This window comes from Aspergillus bombycis (genome assembly GCF_001792695.1).
Source record: "Aspergillus bombycis strain NRRL26010 chromosome Unknown contig00064, whole genome shotgun sequence".
Classification (NCBI taxonomy): domain Eukaryota; kingdom Fungi; phylum Ascomycota; class Eurotiomycetes; order Eurotiales; family Aspergillaceae; genus Aspergillus; species Aspergillus bombycis.
This window is the reverse complement of record NW_019170066.1, coordinates 20,264-46,006: the sequence shown is the minus strand read 5'-3', so window position 1 is coordinate 46,006 and position 25,743 is coordinate 20,264. Positions and strand designations below refer to the sequence as shown.

General features: G+C 49.9%; 10 protein-coding genes across 10 annotated transcripts; 5 read left to right on the top strand and 5 right to left on the bottom strand.

Moving 5' to 3' along the window:
• Positions 1-1,427: 1,427 nt before the first annotated feature.
• ABOM_007565 (uncharacterized protein) lies at positions 1,428-2,362 on the bottom strand (the record flags this gene model as incomplete). Its single annotated transcript, XM_022534694.1, has 5 exons — positions 1,428-1,618; positions 1,678-1,728; positions 1,952-2,117; positions 2,172-2,225; positions 2,288-2,362. The coding sequence occupies 5 exons, from the start codon at positions 2,360-2,362 to the stop codon at positions 1,428-1,430; spliced, it is 537 nt and encodes a 178-aa protein (XP_022387526.1).
• A 646-nt stretch (positions 2,363-3,008) lies between these two features.
• On the bottom strand, positions 3,009-3,930 carry ABOM_007564 (short chain dehydrogenase; the record flags this gene model as incomplete). The annotated part of the gene is made up of 3 exons (XM_022534693.1): positions 3,009-3,092; positions 3,147-3,235; positions 3,300-3,930. 3 exons carry the CDS (start codon positions 3,928-3,930, stop codon positions 3,009-3,011), a joined length of 804 nt encoding a protein of 267 aa, XP_022387527.1.
• A 450-nt stretch (positions 3,931-4,380) lies between these two features.
• ABOM_007563 (uncharacterized protein) lies at positions 4,381-6,617 on the top strand (the record flags this gene model as incomplete). Its single annotated transcript, XM_022534692.1, has 5 exons — positions 4,381-4,486; positions 4,541-4,794; positions 4,860-4,934; positions 4,988-5,819; positions 5,881-6,617. 5 exons carry the CDS (start codon positions 4,381-4,383, stop codon positions 6,615-6,617), a joined length of 2,004 nt encoding a protein of 667 aa, XP_022387532.1.
• Positions 6,618-7,725: 1,108 nt separating this feature from the next.
• On the bottom strand, positions 7,726-8,523 carry ABOM_007562 (SDR family oxidoreductase; the record flags this gene model as incomplete). Its single annotated transcript, XM_022534691.1, has 1 exon — positions 7,726-8,523. One exon carries the CDS (start codon positions 8,521-8,523, stop codon positions 7,726-7,728), a length of 798 nt encoding a protein of 265 aa, XP_022387533.1.
• Positions 8,524-8,957: 434 nt separating this feature from the next.
• On the top strand, positions 8,958-10,169 carry ABOM_007561 (NAD(P)-dependent alcohol dehydrogenase; the record flags this gene model as incomplete). The annotated part of the gene is made up of 3 exons (XM_022534690.1): positions 8,958-8,963; positions 9,016-9,146; positions 9,224-10,169. The coding sequence occupies 3 exons, from the start codon at positions 8,958-8,960 to the stop codon at positions 10,167-10,169; spliced, it is 1,083 nt and encodes a 360-aa protein (XP_022387530.1).
• A 55-nt stretch (positions 10,170-10,224) lies between these two features.
• On the bottom strand, positions 10,225-11,275 carry ABOM_007560 (alpha/beta hydrolase; the record flags this gene model as incomplete). Its single annotated transcript, XM_022534689.1, has 2 exons — positions 10,225-11,046; positions 11,102-11,275. The coding sequence occupies 2 exons, from the start codon at positions 11,273-11,275 to the stop codon at positions 10,225-10,227; spliced, it is 996 nt and encodes a 331-aa protein (XP_022387531.1).
• Positions 11,276-12,469: 1,194 nt separating this feature from the next.
• ABOM_007559 (uncharacterized protein) lies at positions 12,470-15,009 on the top strand (the record flags this gene model as incomplete). Its single annotated transcript, XM_022534688.1, has 5 exons — positions 12,470-12,968; positions 13,536-13,853; positions 13,934-14,373; positions 14,430-14,599; positions 14,694-15,009. 5 exons carry the CDS (start codon positions 12,470-12,472, stop codon positions 15,007-15,009), a joined length of 1,743 nt encoding a protein of 580 aa, XP_022387565.1.
• Positions 15,010-17,829: 2,820 nt separating this feature from the next.
• Positions 17,830-18,893, top strand: ABOM_007558 (uncharacterized protein; the record flags this gene model as incomplete). Its single annotated transcript, XM_022534687.1, has 2 exons — positions 17,830-18,042; positions 18,102-18,893. 2 exons carry the CDS (start codon positions 17,830-17,832, stop codon positions 18,891-18,893), a joined length of 1,005 nt encoding a protein of 334 aa, XP_022387564.1.
• A 1,773-nt stretch (positions 18,894-20,666) lies between these two features.
• On the top strand, positions 20,667-21,805 carry ABOM_007557 (uncharacterized protein; the record flags this gene model as incomplete). The annotated part of the gene is made up of 4 exons (XM_022534686.1): positions 20,667-20,753; positions 20,831-21,063; positions 21,147-21,493; positions 21,555-21,805. The coding sequence occupies 4 exons, from the start codon at positions 20,667-20,669 to the stop codon at positions 21,803-21,805; spliced, it is 918 nt and encodes a 305-aa protein (XP_022387563.1).
• A 2,255-nt stretch (positions 21,806-24,060) lies between these two features.
• Positions 24,061-25,080, bottom strand: ABOM_007556 (uncharacterized protein; the record flags this gene model as incomplete). The annotated part of the gene is made up of 1 exon (XM_022534685.1): positions 24,061-25,080. The coding sequence occupies one exon, from the start codon at positions 25,078-25,080 to the stop codon at positions 24,061-24,063; it is 1,020 nt and encodes a 339-aa protein (XP_022387562.1).
• Between the last annotated feature and the right edge of the window lie 663 nt (positions 25,081-25,743).

The following is a 25,743-nucleotide window of genomic DNA, read 5'->3' as shown; positions in this document are numbered from 1 at the left end:
TCATAAGGCTTGAATATTAAAACACTTGTTATATATATATCTTAACTATGTCAAGTCATCCTACGTGGTAGGATTAGTTTCCTTATTTAGCCATTCAACTTCAGCACAATAGTTTCTTAGCAATAGTCTGATTTTTACCTCACTCAGTATCATTCCTCGCGATTATGCACTTTATTCACTGGTCTGCTTTTTACCTCCCTGTTACTCCACGTGATTGCTCACTTTACTTCAATTGTCTTTCCGCTTTACTCCACCTCTCCTTCACCACCATCAGCCTCATCATGTCTCTCCTTCGAACCCCATCAGAAGAACGCTCCAACCTCGATGAGGATCCTCCTATAATCGAAGAAACCCCAACTTTGTCCAGCCGCGTGCTCCGTAGCGCGACGAAGAAGAATCCCCCCCTCCAACGGCACAAGACCTTTTCTATTCCCCGAAAAGGGAAATTGTCATGACTAAGGGCCCAAGATACCTAGCGAGAGAGAACGTTCCTCCTGAAGTAGGTATTTTGGTTACACGAAGTCTGTACGAAGACGGAGCTGTCGAGTCAAAGAGCTTGTGTATGTTGTATAAATGACCTGTGTAGCGGAATACTATCTATAGATATGCCCACACAGACTTATGAAGTCGTCACTAAATGGGTCTTCAACCACGTCGGTCTCGTGTTTGCCAGCGGCTTCTAGATAGTCAAGGATATGGGACAGGTGTTATACTTAAGCATCCCGAGTAACAAGATTAATATTCTCTATAATTGACCTCGTACTTACAAGTAGTATATAGGATTTAATTTATTCTCTCTATCTACGAGATTATGTATATGGAACCCGACTTTGGCTTTGTCTTTGTTTTGCCGAATGATTCTGAAAAGCCTACTGTTATTGTGAAAGTCGGCTTTTGGCAATCCTGGTCACAACTTATATAAAATTGTCAGATATGGCTTAACTCGATGCCCAGTATCAATGTTATACTGTTACGGAAATAGAATCAACATAGAAACAATACAATGGCAAGCTATTTAGAGGTGCCGCGTCGCTGTGAGCCCCCAACATGAATTATGGGTAATAGTCACTACAAATTATTATAACAGTTTGAATATTTAAGCAGCTAACCGGTGTTTTATATCCTAGGAAGTGTTTCCAGCACCCAGATCTGGAAGTCCCCCCAACTGCTCGCCTTCCGCCGGGCAGACTTCTATCCGCCTGGCATCCCGGTACCCCCCGACCGGAACTCGGACGATATATGGAGCTGGCATATCGACAATTTGCGGGATAGGGAAATGGAAACATTGAAAGTGGATGGACTGGTACCCGCCCAGTACTTCTATTGTGGGAGTGAAGTGTTACCGAAATTCTCCACTAGTAGCCGAAGGAACAGTCGATAGTGAAGATGCATCGTGGCAAGTGCAATCAGCACTCCCATAATTCCACTTATTCCACATGCTCTACCATAAGGGCATCGGCATTCTTAGTCTTGATTTCATCAATCTTTCTCATCTCATGGTCCTCGTGCTCGATGTACTTCAACGGGGGTTTAACGGAGATGGCATCCGGGTCCTTGATGACGATCAACGACGGGTTGGAACGATAATATGCGTCGATGTCTTCCAAGGAACGGTTGGCTAGAACAATGTCAAGGTCAGTATGCGTTTAGAGAAGGGTGACGATAGAGACAACGCACCGGTTTCGGGGTAGAAGAAATAGATGACTGGCAAAAAGGCGACATTGAACACTGTCCAGACGATCCAAAACTTTCAGCCGAGATTTTGAATTCCAATCGGAGTGATTTCCACGATGACGAAGTTTGTAATCCTAGCCTAGTCAGCATGGCTGCTAGTCCAGTTTCTACGGGCAAGAAGGTTACCAATTTGTCGCCGTCGCCACAGCAGCTCCCTTGTTCCGCATTTGGAGGGAGTTGAGCTCCGTAGGATAAAGCCAAGGGATCTCGAGCATACCAAGACCAAAGAAAATATAGAAAAGGAAAAAGAATACAATAGAGGCGGAGCACCCAACGTCGTAGATGGCAGCGACAGCGGAGAGAGTCTTGGTCTTTGAGCGCCCTACCAGGTCGTGAACGACCAGGAAGTCTTCCGTAACCACAACACCACCTTTGGAGAGCACCTGTCAGTATCATACGTGGTCCCCTCGAGGATCTGGGGCTTCAGATGAGCATACTGAAAGACCTTGGTCATATGCAAACAAATTCATGTCTGTGGCACGGGCAACCCGCTCAGTAAAACAAGGAGTCAGCCGCATAACGAGAACAGGAATTCGACAGGCAAGGAGCTCACGGTAATCCAGAAGGTTAGCCACCCTCCTTTCAACCCAAAGTAGGGTTTCTTCTGGGAGTCCTTTAAGGAGGCCATTGCGAGGAAAACAAACGATATTTTGAATAGGTAATTTCAAGAAAGATACAAGAAGACTTCTACTCACTCTTGCTGTGCAGAGAGTGAGATAGATTGGATAAAACTGCTCGTTAGGCCTGCTGGAGAAGACACTCAGGGTTGTAACCAATATACATACATTTATATATGCGATGCTCGGCCCGATCCTAACATCGCTGAAATCGGTAAAGCCAAATCAACGCTCCACGACGTCGTGCGACACTTGCGGGGTAAACGCATTCCCGATGATGGGGTGGAGTCTGGGGAACCACCGCGCAAGTCTCGGTCAAGACGCATGGCGTTGGCGGCGTCTTCCACGACGCCCCATCGAACTATCCAGATCCACTTCCCAAACAGGAAATTTAGGAGTGTCCAGTCTGAACTAAATCGCCATGTCGTCATACCAGGCCGATTGTTCCAAAGTAAGGTTTACTATTATACACAATTCTGGAAGGATCTACGGGGAATCGCGCTGGAGAGAAAACAAGAGACTTAAGTCATTCGAGATGATCAACGTAGTGTTGTATTTCACACCTGTCAGACCACCCGGAAAGAAAGACGAGCAAAAGGTAAATTCATTAATATTGCATAAAACATAATCTATCTAACAAAGAAGAGAATGAAGACCTCAAGGCAGAGTGTATCCGCCGTCAATGACAATATTGGCTCCTGTTATATAGCAGCAGGCATCGCTAGCCAGGAAGACATATGCCTAGGACCAACGATCAGTATATAAGCTTTAATCCATGTGTTATACGCAACTTACACCTTTCAGCTCGGCTGGGTCGCAGATCCTGCGGCCAGGGACCATGTTGAGCCACTGTTCGAACAACTCCTTTGGCTGCTGGGTGAGCACTATTGAGGCCATTATCCATTAGCCTTCTTATCATAGTGTATTCCTATGTGGGCGTGGACTCACTTTTAGTCATAATAAATCCAGGCGAGATGCAGTTCACCCGCGCAAAATCAGTCCACTCGACAGCAAGGCTCTTGGCCAAATGCACCGCTGCCGCCTTAGAGGCATTGTATGCGACTTGTGTCTGAGGAATATTGACCAGGATGGAGCTGACGGAGGCAGTGATGACGAGGTTGCCCCGGCCCTGCTTCTTGAAAATCTTTCCTGCCGCCTGGGCCGTCCACATAACTCCATCGTAATTCACGAGGTTGTCGCGACGCCAGCTCTCCTCGGTGTACTCAAGGTTGGGGCAGTTGGTGCACACACCGGCATTAGCCACGACCACGTTCAGTTTCCCATGACCAAACTCTTCAGTGATCTGGTTGAGAGTGGCTGCAATCACATCACGCTTGGTAACATCGGACTGGTAGGCCTGGACGCGTTGTCCCGTCTCCGTGGCTACCTTAGCGGCAGTCTCGGGGGCGTCGGTGCTGGAGGTGTAGATCAGAGCGACGTCGGCTCCGGCTTCTGCTAGACCGCGCACCACCTCTAAGCCGATGCCCCGAGCGCCCCCAGTCACCGCGACAATTTTGCCTTTGAGTGAGAACTGCGAGAGCACGTTGTCGTGCAAGTTTGGGGACTGGTAGAGAGGCATTGTGTGGGATTAAACTTCAGAGGTAGACAGAGAATAAAGAGAGAGTCTAGTTATGGCAATGGGCCTGTAGAATGATGAATGATAGACATTAAAGGGTGATTGGACGGCATTTTATAGTATAAGAAAATAAGAAAGGGACAATTTGTGCGCTTGCTTGGTGATTGTAGCTTGTACACGACACGGCTTGGGGATGGACGCTGGATAGGAATTAGGGCTCCGATGGTTGAGGGCGAACCCGCCTAGAATAGTAATATAGCCGTACCGGGTAAAATTACCCCGACCAGAAAGATTGGCGACGACACTCGCTTGAGCCCAACTTTGACCGACTCTTGATATCAAACCCTTCCTACACTGATCCTCATCATCCACGGGGTACTTGCTTCCCTTGAAGCTGTTTCACCCCCCTTGCATAACCTACGATTTCCTCTCCCTGGCCAATGGACGTTCCCCATGTCTTCCCCGCATAGAACAGGCCAGCGCCAGCTGGGCCGTGCACGCGCCTCATCGCAAAATGGCAACACTACTCCAGTCCGAGAACACCAGCGGTCTCGGAAGGGTTGGTATATGCCGACATTGCATGCATTAGCTTCCCATAGCTGACTTCTATCAGTCCGGAATGTCGGAGGCGCAAAATTAAGTGCGACGAACGAAAGCCAGAATGTGGGCAGTGTCGCCGAAGTGGCCGAGTTTGTCGTATCATCGACAGTCTATTTCGACCCCACACTTATTCCTTTCTGGCGTCGTCCTCGTCACAACGGACAAGTCTCCCTGCTTATTGCAAACCTCGTTCTCCAGAAGCCCCTCAGAGAGCAGAGACCCCTGATCGCGATGTCCCGGTGGTTGACGGACAAACGCCGCATCAGAGTACGACGATCAATGATGGATGACTTGAAATAGACTTTGGACTGACCAAAATGCAGTTGGCTTAGGTACGGAAGCTCCTTCGGTTGAAAGATCCCAAGCGAGGGCGGCCACGCCGGGATCTCCACCTCAGCAGGGAGACCGTGATTCTAGTGTTCATTCTACAGTAAGAATCTTGGAGAGCAGACATGCTCAGGTGTTATATGGCGCTGAAGATACATTGGTTGATTTGTCCTATCCCGTTGCCCTCGCTTCCCCGGCAGAACCTAATCCGCTGGCCCTTGTCAACGCTCACATCCAACATCAGCAGGAGGATGTAGGAAGTGGGCCGTCGACTAATGATTCGTGCGCTCTTCTGGATGCCACGCCTGAAAGTATCGACCAGGATCGCTATGAGATCGCTTTCTTCCTGCGCTATTTTTCAGAGGAACCAGGCCGATGGATGGATGTGTGCTGCGACTATCCGTACTTCAGTGAGCAGGTGGTTCTTTTGTCATCGGTATGTCCACTGGTACGGTATTCTGCTGTTGCCCTTGCAGCCAAACAATTGGGTCATATGAAAAGTCCAGAATGCGCAGTACGGCAGACACGAAACCACAGATTCATGCTGCAAGCATTTTCAGAGTCGAGTCTGGACTTCTTATGGTACGGGGCCAAGTATTATGACAAAGCCATCCAGATATTGGCCCAACACCTTTCTCACGAAGAGCGCTGTACTTCTCAGCTGTCTCCTTCTGGTGTATACCAGACTGGCTTGACCCCGCAAAGTAATGACCTCAGTGTTTTTGGTGACCATGACAGCACGGCAACTACGCTGCAGGTTCTCGCGGCGTGTATGCTGTGTCAATACGAGGATTTGAGTGCTACGATGAGGGCATGGGCGGGCCATTTGCATGGCATCTACAAACTACTTCGGCCATACCTTAGTGATACAATGAATCTACCGACAGCTGTACATGTGCCGCAACCAATGAAAGCCATGAATGCGGTGTTTTGGTTCTTCGCACTGAATGACATGCTAGATGCCTGTAAGTTTACTCATTGACATGGGCTTGACCGGGCTGTATACTAACCCCCCAAATTAATAAGATGTCAACAAACGGAGCACTCGACTAGACTTTCGCAAAATCTTTATCTGGCGTAGGATGGGCCTGCCTCTAGATGACAGTGGGCATTTAATGCCCGGCTACATCGACGAAGCGCATGCGGAATCGATCCTTTTCAAAGCATTGATTCGGCTTATGTGCCAGCTAGTCAACTCTGATCTAGGCAACTCAGTTGAATGGAATGCAATCAACGAACAGTTCGACCGATGGCAGGCTATTCTCCCGTTATCCTTCTCTTCCGGCGTCTCTTGGCCCCCTTTCGCCGGATCGGATAATGCGCAACAGGCCACTCCTTCGGAGCTCTCCAACCATGAGTCTTGGTTTCCTAAGGATGCCTGTGCGATTTCCATGGCATTCTACCATATGGCCCGGATGTTGCTACTCATCCATCGTCCAGTAGAGGCGTTTCTTCGACATTCGCGCAACAACCCAGATCTTCTCGCTGCGTATCATACCTTGCAGCAGGATCTTCGTCGCCATGCGATGGAAATTATTGCCATCGCGCGCGGGGCTCCCAATTCCACCGTGAGGAAGTATCTTTTGCAACCTCTGTATGTGGCCGGCCGATGTCTAGCGGATACGGGCGAGCGCCAGGAGCTACTTGACATGCTCCAACAAATTGACGATGACCTTGGGGTGTTTACGGATTATCGCCAGAAGGATCTCTCTGAGGAGTGGGGAATTCCCTATAAACCTGCAGAAAAGGATATAGTTCCGTGACCAAGCCAGGTGTCTAGGAAAAGATAACATACGGCATATATGCCCTTGTAGAGACTCCTATTTGGGCCGAATAGGACCTTCATCGCACCGCCCTTTGGGTCAGTGACTGCCTCACACGCCTCTCCGCATTCTCCAGTTGGAATCGTTCTCCAGTTGGAATCGGTGTTCCATCAGCTTTCCATGCCCACAATTTCGCTCTCCAAGACCTGGATGGCCCTTGGCCACAATCTAACCAGCGATACGTGACCTAGCATGTGCGAGGTGGTCACTTGCCGAGAACCAATCCTGCCGTGCTCTTAGAAGTGGACATCAAATGTGTTCTGGCCAGGCATAGGCTTATAAAGTCTCAAAACGAGACAGAGAAGGAACGCCCGCAGGTTTCAGTGTTGTTAATAACGACTGTGACCCCAGAGTTGATCCTGACGAGACGGGTTCCTTTATGTAGTTACCACGATTGGAAAACACATATGACAGATAGTACGCTAAGCAATTAGGCAGCGAATGTGCCATGAAGTTCACATATATACAGCGTTCTATATACGCCATGAATATACAAATTTCTAAACTGTCCCCTCTCCTTCATATGTAATTCCATCCAAAATTTCCTAATGCAGTTGTAATGCACTCATCGGGAGAATTACCACCCATAATGCTTAGATCAAGCAAGATCTAGAACCAGAACACATGGGTCGGAAGAATGGAATTGTATGCTCGCTGAATCTAGTCCGGGGATTCGTAATGCCGTATCCACACCCGCATGAATTTCCGTATTCGGTAAAACGCGGGGTGTCCAATGTGGAGAACAACCTCACTCGCTTTTTAGGGTAGGTTACATTCACACATTAATCATAATTCCAGGGGAAAAGCGCCAGGTGTGTTGATCGTGGCTAGTACCTGCCGAGCACATGGTTCACGCTAGGGCACTGTTACACTATGAAGTGGCAGGCCGATACTATGGAAACGTTTGGAGCCCTAACTCATGACCAGCGCCCAAGTACGCTGTCCCCTATTTCCAAACAAATACAGAGGAAGGAAGACATATACTTTCTTAAACATAGCATTCATATAGTGATTCCATTACCCGCTTCCCAACCAACCAACGCAATGCTTAGCGCGCAGTATAGCCCCCATCAACCACGATATCGGCCCCGGTAGTATACGTACTAGCATCACTAACCAAATACACATACAAGCCCTTCAACTCCTTGGCCACGCCCTCTCTCCCCAAGGGAATCATACTCTTCCAAAGATCCTTGGTATTCTTCGGAATAAAATCCGACAGCCCCGTATCAATATAGCCGGGGCTAACAGAATTGACACGCGCGAAGCCCCTCCACTCATTCGCCAACGACTTGGCCAGATGAATACACCCGGCCTTCGCAACATTATAACTTGTCTGCTCCTGGGGGAAATTGGCAATATGCCCACTCATAGAACTCGTAATGACAAAAGAGCCAGTGCCGCGGGCCTTGAAATGCTCACCCACGGCCTTGGCGCAGTGGAACGTGCCCGTCAAATCGGTGTGGATGATATCGTTCCAGTCGTCGACGGAGCCGTCTAGGACGCCTGCGTCGGCCGCCTTGCCCGAGTTGGCGATGAACCCGTCGATCTGGCCGAAGTCTTGCAAGATGGATTGCACCAGGGCCTGGGCGGAGGCGTAGTCGCAGATGTCGCAGCGGTAGGCTTGCGCCTTGACGCCGTATGAGGAGGTGAGGCTGGCTGCGTTGGCGATGGCCTCGTCTTTGCGTGTGTGGTAGGTGATGGCCACCGAGGCGCCCATCTCGGCGCAGCCGTGTGCAGCTTCGAAGCCGATGCCGCGCGCATTGCCGGCGCCGGTTATCACGATCACTTTGCCTTTGAGGCTGAGGAGGTCGGGGAGCGTGGTGGCTTGCGGGATGGATGTCATTTTGGGTGGGTGGTGGTTTGTCTTGTTGGGGGGGTGGTTGTGTGGGAGGGTTGAAGACGAAAGTGCCTGCGGTGTGGGGTGTAGCTAGAAAAGAACAGACAGGATCGACTGTATATAAATCATGGGTACATACTTATGTGTCTCTCTATGAGGGATAAGTAATAGTGGCTGCTCCACGCATCTTACCCTCCGGATACGCTTAATATTCTACACAGGGTAAGAAAGCGCTAGAATTTCCTCTTTCGGAATATTGGCCCCGGGTGGGTCTATCGACGATATCAAATCGCGCATACGGTCTGCGATAAAGAACAAAGATCACGAGGGGTGATGATGTAGGAAATATGGATATAAAGCGAGCGGAAGATGAACACTCCTGTTCATATTCTTATTCTTCAGGATCAACTTCATCTCGTTGAATAACTCGCTAGTACATTATGGAGGTAAGTCACCGACTAATACTTACTGTGCCATGTCTGCGATTAACAGACATAGAACCCTTCGTTTGTCCTCCGCAAAGTCAAGGACGTCGTCATCGAAGACCGTCCGAAGCCTGTCCTCAAGGACCCCCACGATGTTATCGTGCACGTTAAGCAGACTGGTATCTGCGGCAGCGATGTCCACTAGTACGCCCCTATTGCCTCTTCTACACCACCCCCCCACATGAATATCCAAACGACATATACTAACAGTCGAGCTAAAGCTGGCAAAGAGGCCGGATAGGCGACTACGTCCTAACCGGCCCCATGGTCTTGGGCCACGAGTCCTCGGGCGAAGTGGTGGAAGTGGGCTCCAGGGTCTCGCACCTCAAGCCAGGCGACCGAGTCGCAATGGAACCCGGAGTGCCCTGCCGTCGCTGCAACCAATGTCGCTCCGGGTCTTACCATCTCTGCGGGGGAATGATCTTCGCCGCCACGCCGCCATGGGATGGCACGCTGGCGAAATACTACGTCAACGCGGCCGACTTCTGCTACAAAGTGCCGGACCACATGGGCATGGAAGAGGCCGCCATGGTCGAGCCCGTCAGCGTCGCCGTTGCGATCGCCAAGACGGCAGATCTCCGCGCTCACCAGACAGTGCTTGTGTTCGGCTGCGGCCCGATCGGCGTGCTCTGCCAGGCGGTTGCAAAGGCGCATGGCGCGAAGACAGTGATCGGGGTTGATGTCGTCCAGTCCCGGTTGGAGGTTGCCACGTCCTACGGTGTTGACCATGTGTTTATGCCTGAGAAGCCCGAGCCGGGTGCGGACCCTATTGCGCACGCGGAGAAGATGGCCCAGAAGCTGAAGGAGGAGTGTGGACTGGGTGAGGGAGCCGATGTGGTGCTCGAGTGCTCGGGTGCGGAGCCTTGTGTGCAGATGGGTGTTTTCGCTGCTCGCCATGGAGGCACGATTGTCCAGGCCGGTATGGGGAAGGAGGTGGTTAATTTCCCGATTACGGCTGTGTGCACGAGGGGCTTGGTTGTCAAGGGGTCTATTCGGTATTTAACGGGTTGTTATCCCGCTGCGATTGACTTGATTGGCAAAGGTATTATTGATGTTAAGAGGCTGGTGACGAACCGGTTCAAATTCGAGGAGGCGGAACAGGCGTTCGAGTTGGTTAAGGCAGGAAGACAGGCTGTTTTCAAGGTTATGATTGCGGGTGTTGTTTAGAGAATCAGTATATTATTAGATATATTTAATGATAATGTAGCGAAATAGCTAGTTATTACTCCAACCACGCGTCTAGCGCATCCTTGAGGGCGCTACTCAGCCAGTCTTCTGTCAAAGGCACGTTCGCATCAAATCCATGCCCACCAGGTTGCAAAGAAAGAACTAGCTTATCGATGCCTTGCCGTCCCTTCAACATCTCTCTTGCCTTATCCACAAACCGCTCACTCACTTCCGAAAGGACATCGTCATCCTCGGTGCCGTGAAGGATCACTAAGCCACCACGAGGCAGCCTCGTGTCAGGCAGATCCAATCTTGCAAGCTGGGAGAGTCGATTCCGACGTGGTGATGTCTCGGAGTCCCGGAGGTAAAACCCGCGGCTTCTTCTGTGCTGCGAGAGCGCCGAGCTGAGAGTAGCACGTCGAAGTTCACGATCGGAAGATTCAACATCTCCCGGTTTGATGTTTGCTATATACTCGTCTATCACTGACTCCAGGACATAAGGTGAAAGCGAACTCCTCTGTGGAGGGTAGAGAGGTGGGTCATCCCAACTGAGCTGGGGATATGCGGCTGTCCCTGCACGAAGCTGGTCGGGGTAGGACAGTGTCAAGTAGATACTGAGCAGTCCGCCTGCCGAATCTCCTGCGGCCAGAACCCGGTTCAGATCTAGCTCAATCGGCGAATCCTGGGCCGCCAATAGGTCCTTCGGTTTCTCTGAATGTAGCCATGACCAGAAGTCATCTACATCCTCTAGAATTTCGAGGCCCGTGGCTTCGGGAAGGAGACGGTAGTTTGCTGAAACAATTATGGCGTTGTGTGTTACTGAGAGTTCTAGCAGCCACCTTGGGAACCAGTCTGCATAAAGGGAATCGGCACAGCTCTGTCATTAGTCGTCAGCAGGAGCGCAAAAGAGGGAACCAGATGGGATCACTTACCAGTCCACCGCCATGAAACCGAGCAATTACCGGTCTTGGGCCTTTAGCGGATAGGGACTTTGGGACCAGGACATCGGCTCGAATATCATGCCCGTGTACCTGTTTGTATGTGGCTTGGATCACGTTGAAATCCGCGAATTTCTCTCCAAAGGTTGCACCTGCTATCGCTGCCATGGTTCTCTGCTACTTGAATGACGAAGCAATACCAAAAGAAAATGATGATTATGATGGATGCAACTCCCTGATTGAAGAATCACGGCAGCTACCTTTATATGTGCTACCATGGCTCTCTAATGTGAGTCATTCTAGCTCTAACATTCCTAATATTATGGTATGACAACTGCAGGAGCCGTTGGCCTTAATTCACATTTGAGATTGTGTGTCGATGTTTGTCAGAGTGTCTCATTCGCTCGCAGTTTGTGGTTTAGATTACAAACCGAGTTTTGCAATGTTTGGAACAGGGGCATCGAGAGTAGTGGTCCTGTTTGCTCATTCACCAAACATGGCAGTTCTGCTCTTCATTGGTCTGGCATGGCACCAGACCAGGTTTGCTATGTTTGTCATTCTGTCAAAACTGATCCTTCAGTCATTCCACTTAATTAAGGCAACGACGGAGACCAGGACCATCAAATCTGCCCTTCGATAGATGGACATTTCTCATGGTAGTTAGACACGGCCGTCCACCAAAATATGGGAAATGACTCAATTGGAAACAACCATACCACCACCTGGTTATCCTTGATTCATTCAGCACACGCGAAGCTATGCCTCGGTTCTGAAATCGAGATCCCAGAGCCCAGACCAGGCGGGGAAAGCTGATGATCTGCGGGGGTTTCCCGATAGATACCAATAGTGACTGTTGCTATCGGCCTGGATCAATCTTGCCCCATTGATACGTAATCATATCAGTCATTTCTTCCAGTGCCTTTCCGTTAGAGGCTATAAGGCCGACACAAGGCTGAACTGTAAAGTCCATAAGGAAGGCCTTGCAACATCGCATCTAACCCTAACTCGCTCCGTCGCAAAGTGTATTTCAAACTGCTGGTCATTCCCAGAGCCATACACAGCAAGGAGACAAGAAACGCGCACTGAGAATAAGGATTTGTTTCCAGAATGTGGATGATAAATCGAGATAAAATCCCCTCCAGAATTTGTATGCAGTATTACGTACCAGCTGCAAAAGCGACGGCTGTCAATTCGGAGAGCGCCGACAGAGCAATACAGTCAGGCTATTGCCAGGGAAAGTGCCCGCTTGCCAAGCATTCTATCTCAAATCAATAGTATTTACATGTAGCTCGAGTCTGCTTGTGTTCCATCATAAACCAGCATTGACTAGTCACTGACCCTCGTCAGAAAGTGTTGGTTACAATGCCAGTTCAAAAGTACGACGCCATCGGCGGTTTCTACAACGACGTTGCCGAGATTGCCACGGGCAAACTCCAACTAGCAGCTATGCAATCCCTCATCGGAGACGTCAAGGGGCTCACCATCCTCGAGCTCGCCTGTGGTCCGGGCTTCTACTGCCGAAAGGCCATCGAATGGGGTGCTCGCCATGCCACCGGAGTAGACATATCGCCAGCGATGGTCGAAGCAGCACGCGCCTGTGCAAACGGGGACACCCGAGTCGAATTCCACATCGCCGATTGCAGCCAGCCATTCAACTTCGGACAATTCGACATCGTCCTCGCGCCATGGTTACTGAACTACGCCCGGAACGAGCAGGAGCTTATTGGCATGTGGCGCAATATCTACAACAGCCTGCAGCCCGGCGGTACGATAATCGGGATCAGTCCGAACCTTGATCTGCTGGAGGATCCTTCGGGGTTTCCGCAGGGGCCTCGTTTTGGACAGGAAGTGAAGGTAGTGGGTGAGATAGAAGATGGGGGGTTGGAGGTTCGGGCTACGTTGTATACGTCGACGCCTTTCTCTTTTACTAATTATTATCTGCCGAGTGTGCTGTATCGGAAATCTTGTCTGTTGGCGGGCCTGTCTGATTTTCGGTGGACATCTTATACCGATGCTCTCCTGGAGGAGGTGGACTGGGATGCCTTTTTGAGGTGTCCTCCTTTCCTGACCTTCACGGCGGTGCGTCCTCTGGATGTCTTGAAATGAGCTAGTCAACTGGCTTTGCATTGAGGGAAGGAAGACATATGGTATCTGGTCCATATACTACTGGGTATAGTTGCTATTTATCATAGAAAGAGCATCCTCAAATAAGGCTCCAGGGATTTGTAATTTTTGTGGAGTCTTCCGCGAAACGCATTCCAATGAGCGATATACGAACATCAACTCTGAAGAAGAGGATTGATTCCCCGCGATAAACAAGTGGGGTCGACCTCGGTTTATAATCAACAGTCAGCAACTAACCGAGACACCTCACTTCTTCTCCGTACGTACATGAAGAAGTAGCACTCCGAACAATTCATTGTAAAAGGACAACGGAACCAGCTCATCCAAATGGCAGCGCCACCTCTCCCCTCCGCGACTCAGGTGTCTCTGGGCCAAAACATTGTCCTCCAGCCCCCGCTTTCACGATGCGGGCGTGGACCCGGTCTAATCATCATCCGCCCGTATAGCTATGCAGGGTGTCAAGCAAAGAATACCAGTCTTGACCCAGAGCCCGTGCAGAAGTGGGCAGAGGAGAGCTATGCGGTGGTGCAGATCACATTGGATCATGAGGCGAGCGCGGACGAGAGCGGTGTTTTAGCGCTGGTGAAGAGAGGCGTTGAAGCGTTGGAGTCATCAGAGGAGTGTGAGAAAAGCGATAGGGTTGCCACATTGGGTATTAGGTAGTCTATTACTTTACGAGGAATGCACGCTGATCGCATCTAGTCTACGGTTCTCCCGCCGATTATGCGCCTGGGTTCGGAAAGGTCCTGGGCAATGTCATCACAGCTTGGGACAAAACGCTCGTGGCTGCAGTGCTCTTCAGCTCCTGGGACCTGGTTGAGGAACCGATTCCTACCCTCTCACATATTCCTGGGAGCCTCCAACCCGCGAGTCCTACAAAGCAGGACACTCACACGGTTTACTCCTATGTGGATGTTTCTTCCGCCGGGTTCATCGTCCCGGGCCATGCCGACTTCAAAATCACGTCTGCCGGAGTCGCACACACGCGATCCCTGACGTTCCTGAAGAAACAGCTGGACGGGCCGTACTTCGATCTCGAGAAGATCTGGGACGAGCACACGTGGTACGAATTCGGAGATCGATCCGTGGAAAAGACCATGGCGACGATGGTGCGGGAGCCGTACGTCAACCATATCCCGACTGTGAGTATATCGCCTTCTCCATGCACACGGTTGTGCCCTCAGACTGACGCAACAAGATGACGGGCGGAATCGGACGAGCACGATTGAGCAAATTCTACCTGGAGAATTTCATTTTCAACAACCCAACGGACACCGCACTGGAACTCATCAGCCGGACGGTCGGCACGGACCGCATCGTCGACGAATTCATCTTCAGCCTGACACACAACAAAGAGATCGACTGGTTGTGAGTAGAAAGACCGTACCTTAGCACCTACCTTTCCCACCGTGCCGCTCTGGTCGATGAAGCTATCCCGATCAATTATAGCTAACGCGATTAGACTCCCCGGTATCCCACCGACGGGCAAAGCGCTCCGTATCCCATTTACCTCCGTGGTGAACATTCGTGGGGACCGTTTATATCACGAACATATCGCGTGGGATCAGGCGACAGTTCTCGTGCAGCTGGGTCTGATGCCGGAATACCTCCCGTACCCGTATGCCCTTCCCGGCGGACAATTGCCCGGGCCCGGGAAGAGGTTTGAGTATCGCGTGCCTGCTGCCGGAGTCGAGACGGCGATGAAGCTGCAAGACGAGCATGCAGTGCCGTCGAATGGGATGTTTGAGTTTAAGGTGCGCGAGGTGGATGATAAATGATGTGATGATGGCGTGATGCAATGAAGGGAACTCGTGTAGATAGTGCAAAGCCAATCGAAGAAGAGGCCAAAGCATACATCGGAGAATGTCGTAAAAGGTCTGTTACGTTGTGAACCCGAATGCAGGGACCACTGCCCATCTGCCCTTGGCTGCTCAGGCCGCTGAAAGAGCAGAACAGAAATGAAGAGCTGTTGAACTAAGACTCAGTCCCAGCGAATAGTACGCTATATTCGTCGCGTAAGCCCACGCACATAAGATAGTCATTTCCCGATGTCAGAAGTATGAGTAATGGCCAACTGCTGCGGTTGCCTTGTTCCATATCTCTGGGTGTAATGAATCGATCGCGATTCGAGCATACCCTAAGGCATCTCTAGCCCTAAAGCAACAAGGCAGCAGCAAAAAGAAAAAATTAAGGCTTGAGATAAGAAACTCAAGATTCCACTATAGTGGAGAACATTTGCCGGCTGCCTGGAATAGGGCCGGTCGATTATCTCAGGCAACAGTGTTACGTTACATTCAGTGGGCCGTTGGCCATACAAGCATCAAGAACAATATGCCACGATCCACCTTTTATTGCCTTATTCAGAGCCCGCAGGATACGCAGCCCTACTCCCTATATGAGGGTCAATACAAAAAGTAGCTACTTTGAGACCCACTCTCGCGACGTTGCTTCCACAATCAGTATAGGTAGCAGACCAACCAAGATCCGAGGAGATGAGTGGCATTCATAGAGCACGTGCATTCGGAGCCATATAGCGGAGTGAGTGAAAGTACGTCTAGTGTCTCTCCGCTACGCCTATGAGAGTTTTCTGTGCCTCAACCTAGAGAGACCGGGAGATTGATCAACATTTGTTTGTCTGCAACAGCCGGAGGCTGCATGAGTGGAGAAGCTCTGGCGTTGGTTGTTGGCCACCAACATAGGGGTATGGCAGATATTCCATAGAAATTGACCGTACGACCCGCACGGTAGGAAACAACAAATAAGCCTGACGTTCCAACGTCCAACTGGGTCGTTTAGCACAGCAAAACCCTAGTTGGTCACACGGGGAGTTTCCAATGTTGCAGCGGATATGGGCGGATATCACCGTATTTGTAAATGAAAATTCTTATTTCAGGCCCAGATTCAATGTGGCGCTCGAGCCATTCATGCCGGGTGAAACCCAGTCAGTCAATGACTGTCCCTGAGCTTGGCTTCGGTGACAACAGGCCACGAGGAGCTTTCCTATACAGCAAACTGGAGTCAACCCATGTGGGATTCCGTGGAAAAACCAGCAAACCGTCAAGTGGAGCGCACACTTTATGTTCCAGAAGATGTCTCAGAAGTCTATGATGGTTCGGAGCCTCCGAACGGGAAAAACAGTGGTTCGGGGTGGATCGTAGTTGCAAAAGAAAGCAAACCGGGAAACGGCGGGAAATAAAGTAAAAATCAAAACTCAAGAATGCTACGGCGTATGTCTAGGAATCGGGAAAATGTGACACTGTAGGCAGACATAATACTAAAAGTAGGGCTTGGTGAGGCTCGTGTCCGGGACGGTTCTTCAGTGTCGAGAACCACGGTTAGGATACTCCGAAGAAGTTCCAATCACCGCTGGCAGTAAGACAAAGAAGGGACCAATACGGGTCACTAATTAAACTTGGTTGCTAAGCTTTTGTCCTCACTGTTATTGGAGCAGTTAATCCCTCAAACTGCCTCGTGGCCAATGGTGTCGATGCACTGCCTCAAAAAATCGCTCCACTTTGGCGTCAGGACCAAATTTAGCTGTTGCATTGCAATTGTCATGGTCTGTCACCCATCCTGCTCGACCTTCCGAAAGGCCGATAATTCAACGAAGAGCACCGCATATGCGTCCTGCCAATATTGTCGGGGATATGCGCACGGGACGCGTCGGACTTGCAGTGACATGAAAAAAGAATACAGTACAGCAGATGGGTGGCGCAATCCGAGACCAACATTGATCAGTTTACGCGACCGGCTATCATTGCCTCTCCAAGCCCCTGAAAAGAAGCTTGTCGTGGGGCATCGTTTTGGACCCTGAGCCAACAAGAGGCGCAGCCAATTGCTGATCCTGCGACAGATAACCACATCCCCCCTATCATCTTGGATTCTAAGGTTCTCTTGCATTTACGGGCAACCGCCTTTGCATGACACGTCTTCCGCTCAAAGGATGATCGCCAAACTCTCCCGTATCGCAGCGTAGATTTGTTTCCTAGATGAGGCTCCCCGAGAGGGAATCACAACGCAAATTACATCAAATCGACTAAAAAAGATGATCAGCACCTCGGCAGGCTCATGGTGAGACGGGCTAAGGCGCTACTTCGAAGAATTTTTTGGTCTTTTTTTAGTCCGGTACTCAGCCTTCCATAATATCTGAACTTGATCGATCATGCTCAGGAAATCTTGGACCCACGAGTTTCCCCTGTCCAATCATATTGTACGCCAGTCCCTAATCATAACTAGTTTGTCTCGTAGGGTCTATTCTTTGCCTGAAGGTGTCAGTTGGCGATCGCCCAGTGTTGGCAATCGGATGTTCCCCAGATGCCTAAAGTGAGTCAAGGTTCTAAACTTAATGTATTAATTAATAAATGCATATAAGCCTTATCGACCCCTCTTGCCTTTATATAATCCCCGCTGACTCCCGCTTTTCTTCCTTTCCCTCGACGGTTGCCACTTCTGCACCAACTCTTGCCCAGTTACAGAAGTCAATAACTGCACCCGGTCACGCTTTCATCCTAACCCTTACCTGCCACCTTCGTTCCCATCAACCTTGAACCTTCACCACTACTACACTCCTTCCGACATCCACCACAACGCCTTCCACCATGTTGCTGCGTTTCCTGTCTCTCACAGGCGCGCTCTGTCTGAGCAGCTGTGCTGCTTTGTCTTTGCCCGAACATAAGGTCGAACTGTCTGGGCTGGATCCCGAGTTTCGAAGCCGAATCATCTCCAACGCCCGTCCAACCAATGTGCCGACCGCTCCTTGTTCATTCTCCGATCCCGAATGTTCGAAAGATATCGATCTTCATTCCCATCTGGTGCGTTTGGACTCATGAACCTAGAAGTAGGATGAGGACGCCGTCGCTAACTCAGACAGACCCTGGACTTCTCCACGGAAAATGGCACCCTCCTCGCCAACCATGACCCGATCTTCCCGCCCACTTTCCCAATGCGATTCCATGCAGTCCGGCATTTTCATTCGGGCCGCGAGACTGTCGACTTGGCCTATGAACTGGATGTCCGACCCATGCCGTCACGCCCGGATGAGACCCTTGGGGGCGTCTTCCTGTTGAAACTCAGACTGTTTGACCTACAAGGGCGGCCCGCCTCCGATCACCTCGTCACGATCACACTGACTCAAGACTCGGAGGGAAATCTCCAAATCACTCAACTGGAAACCAACCCCGTCCACGGCCACCACCATCACGACGGACCGCCATCATGGATGGCCCAGTTGACCGCTAGCATTCAGACCATGAAGGACGCCGTCAAGGACTGCATGCACGGTCCAGGATCGAAGCCTGCGACCGCGAGACCCCAACATGGCCACATGCAACCTCCAGTCGACAAGCACCGCACGATCGCTCCAGAACATCACCCCCATCACCACAGGCCCGGCTACTGGGCCGGCCGGGAGAAGAACTTCGGGAGACTGATGCGTCCGGTGGCCATGCCCGCCCTTCTAGGGGTAATGGCCGGCGTGGTTGCGTGCATGGTTGGATTTGTGATGGGCAAAATCATCATCTCGGTGTTCTACTGCGTTCGGGGTTGCAGGAAGCAGCAGAAGGTGCAGGAGCAGGAGCAGACTAGCATCCCCCGGGTAGTGGTGGTGGAAAGCGCTTCCAGTGAAAAGGAGCGCTTACTGGCGATGTGCGATGATCATTGTTGACCATACATGATACGATCTCTTTACACTCTTTACTTTCCTTTTTTTTTATGTGTTGTTTCTTTTCTCTATATACCCAATGTAACATACCAAGAATTTTCATGACCACATTTCCCAACGTATCCCTCCGTACGTAAGCCTGTTAAGGTCTTGCTTCTTCAACAATCAAGGCCGGCTGGCCCAATGGCAAGGCGCTTGACTACGAATCAAGAGATTGCAGGTTCGATCCCTGCGTCGGTCAATATTTTTGTGTTTTGGACCTGTTGTCGATGGGTTGTGGTGTGCCGTGAAAAGTTCTTCACCTGGGTGGCTCCACTATCCGAGCCAGCCCTACCGCCGACTGTGGATCCCTACCAGTATCTATTTTAAGCATTCGACAACGGCGTTTTCTTTTTACAGGAATAACTTGACATAGTTCCACCAGTCTTCATATCATGTGCTGGTTGTGGTAGTGACATGCCTACTCGAAATGGGACATCGCCACCGCGACATTCCGCTCACGAAATCTCTATCTCCGTAGTAGTTGACTTTTCTCAGAATAGCCCAGTTTCTCGCACCTCAATAGGTAATACCCTATTAAGAACACTGTGTTCAGCGTTGTATCCGGTGCTATAATGGAACTTAGAATAAATAACATGCAGCCTATTATTTAGCAGACTGGTCCAGCAAAAAAACCTTACTGTCTCTAACAGCAACTGCAGGGTAGTGGGATGGTATGCTCGGAGGAAGCTTTTTCTTCTAAAAGTGGAGAAGGCAGTCATAAACGGGACCGAAAGGAACCAAAGATACAGACGGCCAAGATCGGGTTTTGCATGGTGTCCCTTTTACAGAGATAACGCCTGTAGACATCTCCATAACCCCCAGTTGGGTTAGGGTTTAGGTTCAAACCTTGAACTCATGATGGGTTCTGCCAAAGTCTAAGTACATACATGAGTAAAGAGACCACTGAAACACGATTACTCTAGATATTGTAACCAGCATCTGCGCGAATACGAGAAAGATTAGAGTTACCCGGCCTGGTAACCTCTGGCAATTGAGCGGACAGTGACAATTAATCCAGAGTTGTATAGTCTCTCTGGTTAGAGAGGCCACGCTCAGGCCAGATACATTGTTGAAGCATGCGTGCGTGATGCTCTACTCCAGTCCGACGTCATCTACCTACCTGTTGCAATTTTCAATAGGGGCAGTTAGCCGTTCAACAGATACACTTTACATATCATTTTTCGGTGGGAAACGTGGCAGGCTTTGTTTAATTGCGAAGGATGAGTATTTGCCACCCATGACATGTTCCCCGAACCCGCAATGGCCAAGGGGATCAAGAAAAGACAACTTACTTCCTGAAAGGACCGCCGCGGTATCTATTTTGCATATACAACCAATCACCCAACTCTGTTAACCGGCGTTGAGTACCCGCCATCGCTATTTTGAGGTTCAATAGCTTTAATAAGATATCAAGTACGTAGACATGTATGCCTAGGATAACACCGAGGCCGAGAGAGCGGGCCGAGAGAACGAACCACTCCATGGCTCACGTTTGATAACCTCCGTTGCAGTTCAGGGAAAGGTTCTTCTTGGCACTGGGCCCTCCAGTATCTGATTAGAAATACAATACTACTAAGAAATTATGCTTGCAAGGAAGAAATGTATGATTCATCAAGACTCAGTGATCTATAAAGGAACGACTGGCCATTGCCATTGCCAATAACAACAACAACAACAACAACTCAACACTTTTACTTATTAAAACCTCATTGATAGTTTATCGCGAAGATCATCATGGCTACAATCGCTGTTGCTGGAGGCACTGATGGTTTGGGCCTAACCATTGTCGAAGCATTGGCCGTCCATGGAGGACACGATGTGGTAATTCTGAGTCGAAAAGTAGCAACCGCCCTTACCCCCATTTGTATTGTTGGGCCTCAGTAGCTAATGAAACACAGAGTGGCGCTGAACTCGAGAAGACACTACCTTTCCGTCTGATAGCTGTGGACTACAGCGATATCGATAGCCTCGTGGATGTCCTGGAGTTGAATAATATCGGCACAGTGATTGCCACGATCAATGCGCTGGGAAATTCTTTGCCGGAGCGCAATCTTGTCCGCGCCGCAGAAAAGTCCTCGAAGACGACGCGATTTATTCCAAGTACTTTCGCTTGTTTCAACTATCCCGCCAGGTCAGTCTGATTCTCGTTAGTCTGCGGTTCGCCGTGCAGCACAGAAAACAGCTAAAGGGCTAACATATCATTTGACCACCTAGGTATGCGGAGACCTCAATTCTTGCCAAGGCCAAATTCGAGGTCATTGAGGAACTTCGCAAGACATCGTTGATATATACGTCTATTATCAGCGGCTGGTTCGTGGATTATTATGGAACACCCCTCCTCCAATCACATGCCCACCGCTTCCCTATGTTTATCGACATAGCGAACAAGCAGGCGGCAATTCCTGGGTCAGGGAATGAGCCTGTTGCTTTCACCCGCCTCATCGACATCGCCCGGTATGTGGTTCGGGCACTAGACCTTTCCAGCTGGCCAAAGGAGAGTTACATTATCGGTGATCGCATCACTTTGCGCGAGTTTGTCCAACTCGCTGAGGCGGCGAGAGGTATGTATAGTTAAGCCTGTCTGTTCTGAATTCAAACAGCATGCTGATTATACAATGATAGGTTCCAAATTTCAAGTCACTTATGATTCGAAGGAGGACTTGGATGCAGGGCGGCTCACAGACCTTCCTTGCTACTCTGATTTCTACAGCGCACTTGGTAGGGAAGCGGCGAGTGCATTATTCAGGGAGATTGGGGTGTGGATGGCGGCAGGAGAGCTGGACGTTAAACCTTCGTTTTCACTGAACGAGGCATTTCCGGATATCAAGCCTATGACTGTTAGGGAATACTTGGATCTTTCATGGAGGGTGTAAAGTCTGGGTATCATTTTTGAAGCTTCCAAATTCCCTGGTCAGCCGGTAGACGCGGAACTGACGAAAGTTGACACTCTGAATAGCTTCGGATCAAGCGATGATGAGTCTTCTCTCTTGGATACATCATACGTTATAATCTCCTCTCAATGTATATTATCATTCGGACTATTCTGGGTTTTTCAGTGTTGTTTGTGCTGTAATGTGCACATAAGGCACAGTGTGACTTAGGACTATCCAACGCGCTGCTTAGTAGATTCTAGGGCCCGTGAGTGGTAACTCGCGGGTAATGTTGGTCTTTTGCTAAAAATGCCTCGTATCGCCTAAGCCCCAGATTAGGTACCTTCCAGTGCCTCCTGAGATCCAGTATATTGTAGCATTTCACCATTGTAGCCACGGTATTTAATTGAAGAAATATCACCTTCGCTGCAGCGTAGATATGCTTTGCGAACATCTGACAATATATCAAAGCATAACGGGCTTCTATAGCCGATTATACCACAGGGGTCAATAAAGTTATAGCAACTCACTTCTTGGACCTCGTGCGTTACTTTATGGCCACCATTCTCTCTTCTTGTACATCCAAATTGTTGAATATCTTATATACTTAACCATGATACCTATACTGGTACATCGCAGAACTAGCCAGAATACCAATGTTACATGTAATTATATATCTCTTGTCAGAGGACAACAAAACCATCCGACATGATAGGGCTACCGTGTTTAAGCTCCAAGAATGTTCTCGTTCGCATTATGCCCATCCATATATCACCGTTGGATGTCAACCGCTGACTTGACATATCTTACAAAAGTAGATTTTAGACCATTCTACAACTGGAATAGCCCTCGCTTTATCTTCACGATGTACAGCTTTCACACAATATACAATCACCTTGAATTCAACGGTCGGTACATTCAACCATGACCTTTTCTCTTGCAATGTTTGCATTTCTTGACCGGCGTGAGCATATAAATCGAGGCGGCCGACGACGCTAGGGAGGAGGCCGGATCCTTTCATCGCACGACCCGTTCTGCACTGGCCAGCCAATTTCCGACAGCTGCTGGGGTGCCCGGCTCGTTGTTAACGATAAACGGACCCAATCTGGGTCAGCAGTATCGCGATATGGGTTCTGTCCCCGATCTAACCTGGCGTGTTAGCATTCAGGGGACTCACCAGTAGATGGACTCGGTCAACAAAATGGCGTGCAGTTTTGTAACGGTTGCCGGTGGTCTCTCGCAGCTGGACGAATAACTCACAGTAGGTAGCCAGCTCCGTCTGTTCGTCTCGTTCTTCGAGATCGTTCCAAAGCTCGCGAGATGTCCCAACGGCGGCTACCTGTGCACTGACTGTAGGAGAGATGTATTTGATAATGGTATGACAGGCCTCCGCTTCGCGTCGACACCAATCTTGGTAGCAGTCGTCGGCTTGCCCCTCAAATTCCAGCCGCATCTGCACCGCAGCCTGACGCGCCGCTTACCTTCGAATCTCCCCAGGTTGCAGGATTATATTAGCTGTGATAGGTCGGCGGTAGTTACTTGGATTGACAATCAGGCATGTCATTCCGCCCGACATGACAGGCTACACTTGCCTTGCGGTCAAGCAGGAGGTCATGATCCGCTTCCAGAGGGCATAATTACTGCTTCCTAAAGTGGCTCAATGCCCGCGACCCTGTCGGGGGACGAGATTGAAGATGAGCTAAATGAAGAATGGCGACAAACCGTGGAGGCCTTGGTGGGGATATATTTCAAAAGCTCTGAGCGAGTAGAGACTTCAGCCGAGAAATTGCCCCCGGGCTCATAACCTGTTGTGACTCAGAGAGCGATTGATTGCTCGTAACCACATCTGAAAACTTGAGGATTTATACACAAGACGAATACTAGATTGATTGGAAATCCATCCGGTTCAATACGGAATACATTCCGTATACGAAGCTCTATTGTCTACTGGATCGAGCCTCGATTCACAAGATGAACAAACCCTATTACCCTCTGAGCCAACCCCGATGCCAGTTTGTATGGCAGGTAATTGCCTGAGGGCTTTATGACGCTTAATGGACCTTCCCCTCTAAGGTTCAATCTCCAATCCGTTCAAGCCTGGTATGGTCAGCTGTCACATCCTTTTCCACCAAAATATGAGACAACTCTGTAGGTGCCAGAGCCAACTTGCCCCCCCCATATGTTCCGATTGCTACGGCATCCGAAAAGTAACACATGTTGGGAATTAAGATGGACAGCTTTTTAATTGAAACCAGTGATTAAGTCCCAGATTTTAGGCCACTTTGATCATTAATTTCGTCCACAGTCTCGGCCTTGTCATGAATAAGGTATCCACATTTGACCTCCTGAACGACATGAAGACACCTGAAATCCACCAGAGCCATATCATTTTGTACGATATCTAGATGGCTTTTATCGCAATGCACTTCAATTCCGTTGAGGGTAACATTAGCGAGCTCCTGAAACAATCTTCTGTCCGGTAAAAGGGGCAGAATAGCCAAGACTCGAACCCGACCCTCCCGAAGAGGGTGGGGAAACGCGACAAGTGTTGTGCTGAGTTGGTGAAGGCTGTCTGGCAATATTTCCATAGCATGCTTAGCGGCTCCAGGGACGTCCATTGAGAGCAGGGTGGGCGACTGCGGTTTGACAGGAGGTCGTCGCCAAAGCACGCAACGGTCTTGGAGGGGCTCCACTTGCTCCTTGAGCATTGGTGCAAGTATTCTGTCCCTAATTTCGGCAGTCGGGTAGCCGAGGCGGACGGTTGTTTGCCTGTTGTGCAATCCAGGGGCGATCACCTCGCCATAAGCCGCAAGATATTCCTTGGACCCTGCATGCTCGTAGAAGGACCGCTCATCCAAGTATAGTTCGGTGAATTCGAGAATGACCGGCGTTTGTTGCATTGCTTGCGGCAAAGGAGTTGCGGGGTCCATATCGAGTAGGTCTGGATTGAGGCCCCGACGCACTAGGTCGGCTTGGATGGCAGGTTTCGGGACACCAACTTTCATTCTTTTTAGCGCATCTCGCAGCTGAGGATGGTCTCCAACCGTAAGGGGTTTCTCATGGATCAAGCTGGCATCAAGTGCGGAGCGGCGGAAATAATATGTCGGTACGCAAGGTGTGTCACGGCATGTAGCTTTTGAGCAGCGCTGGAGCGCGTCCAGGACTTTATCAGCAGCAGACTGATTCGGAGCTTCCCAAAAGACATGGAGCAGAAATGCCTGTCTGGGATAGTAAGTTGTCTTGCCCTTGGGCTCGTCGAGTAGCTTCTGCAGGGCCATGGTGGTTTTCCAGCTGTTCTGCACACATAAGCGGGAAATTCAACGGCTTAGCGCTTGCTATCAGAGGGAAACAAAGTATTGGATGATGAATATGTCCTCCTCGCCTCTGTTTCACCTGAGTACGTGGCAAGAGAGATACAGTTAGATGGTCAATGCGGGTACATATGGTCATGTTAGGTGTTTTCATTCGCCGTTCCCGCCTATCATGATCGATGGCTATGCGGGAGCCGCTTATGAGCGGTCGTACATGAGCCTCCCGCTAACCGACTACGTTAATACCAATTTACATAACGTAATTCACGGGGGGTTCAGCGGGGAGCCCCGGTCAACTACCGTCCACAGTGTGCAAACAAGGCCGCGCCAGCATCTAACCAAAGCCAGTTCAACTCAGCCATATACTGATTCGCTTCAGAGGACCATGATTGCCAGCATTGCTCGAAGTACTCTGATGCTGGATAGTGGGCTAACTGAATTATCCCGAGGTTTTCTCTGAAAGTGACGAATTCAAAGCACACTTCAATGAGTTATCAAAGATACACGAGGGACGTGTCGCTCGTCAACCTCAAAGAATCCGTCTGTAAGTAACCGCAAGCGCGGGTTGTACCTCCAAGGTTCGAATTGGCCTATTCCCTACCGACAGTAGTATCGAAGTTGGTGCTTCAC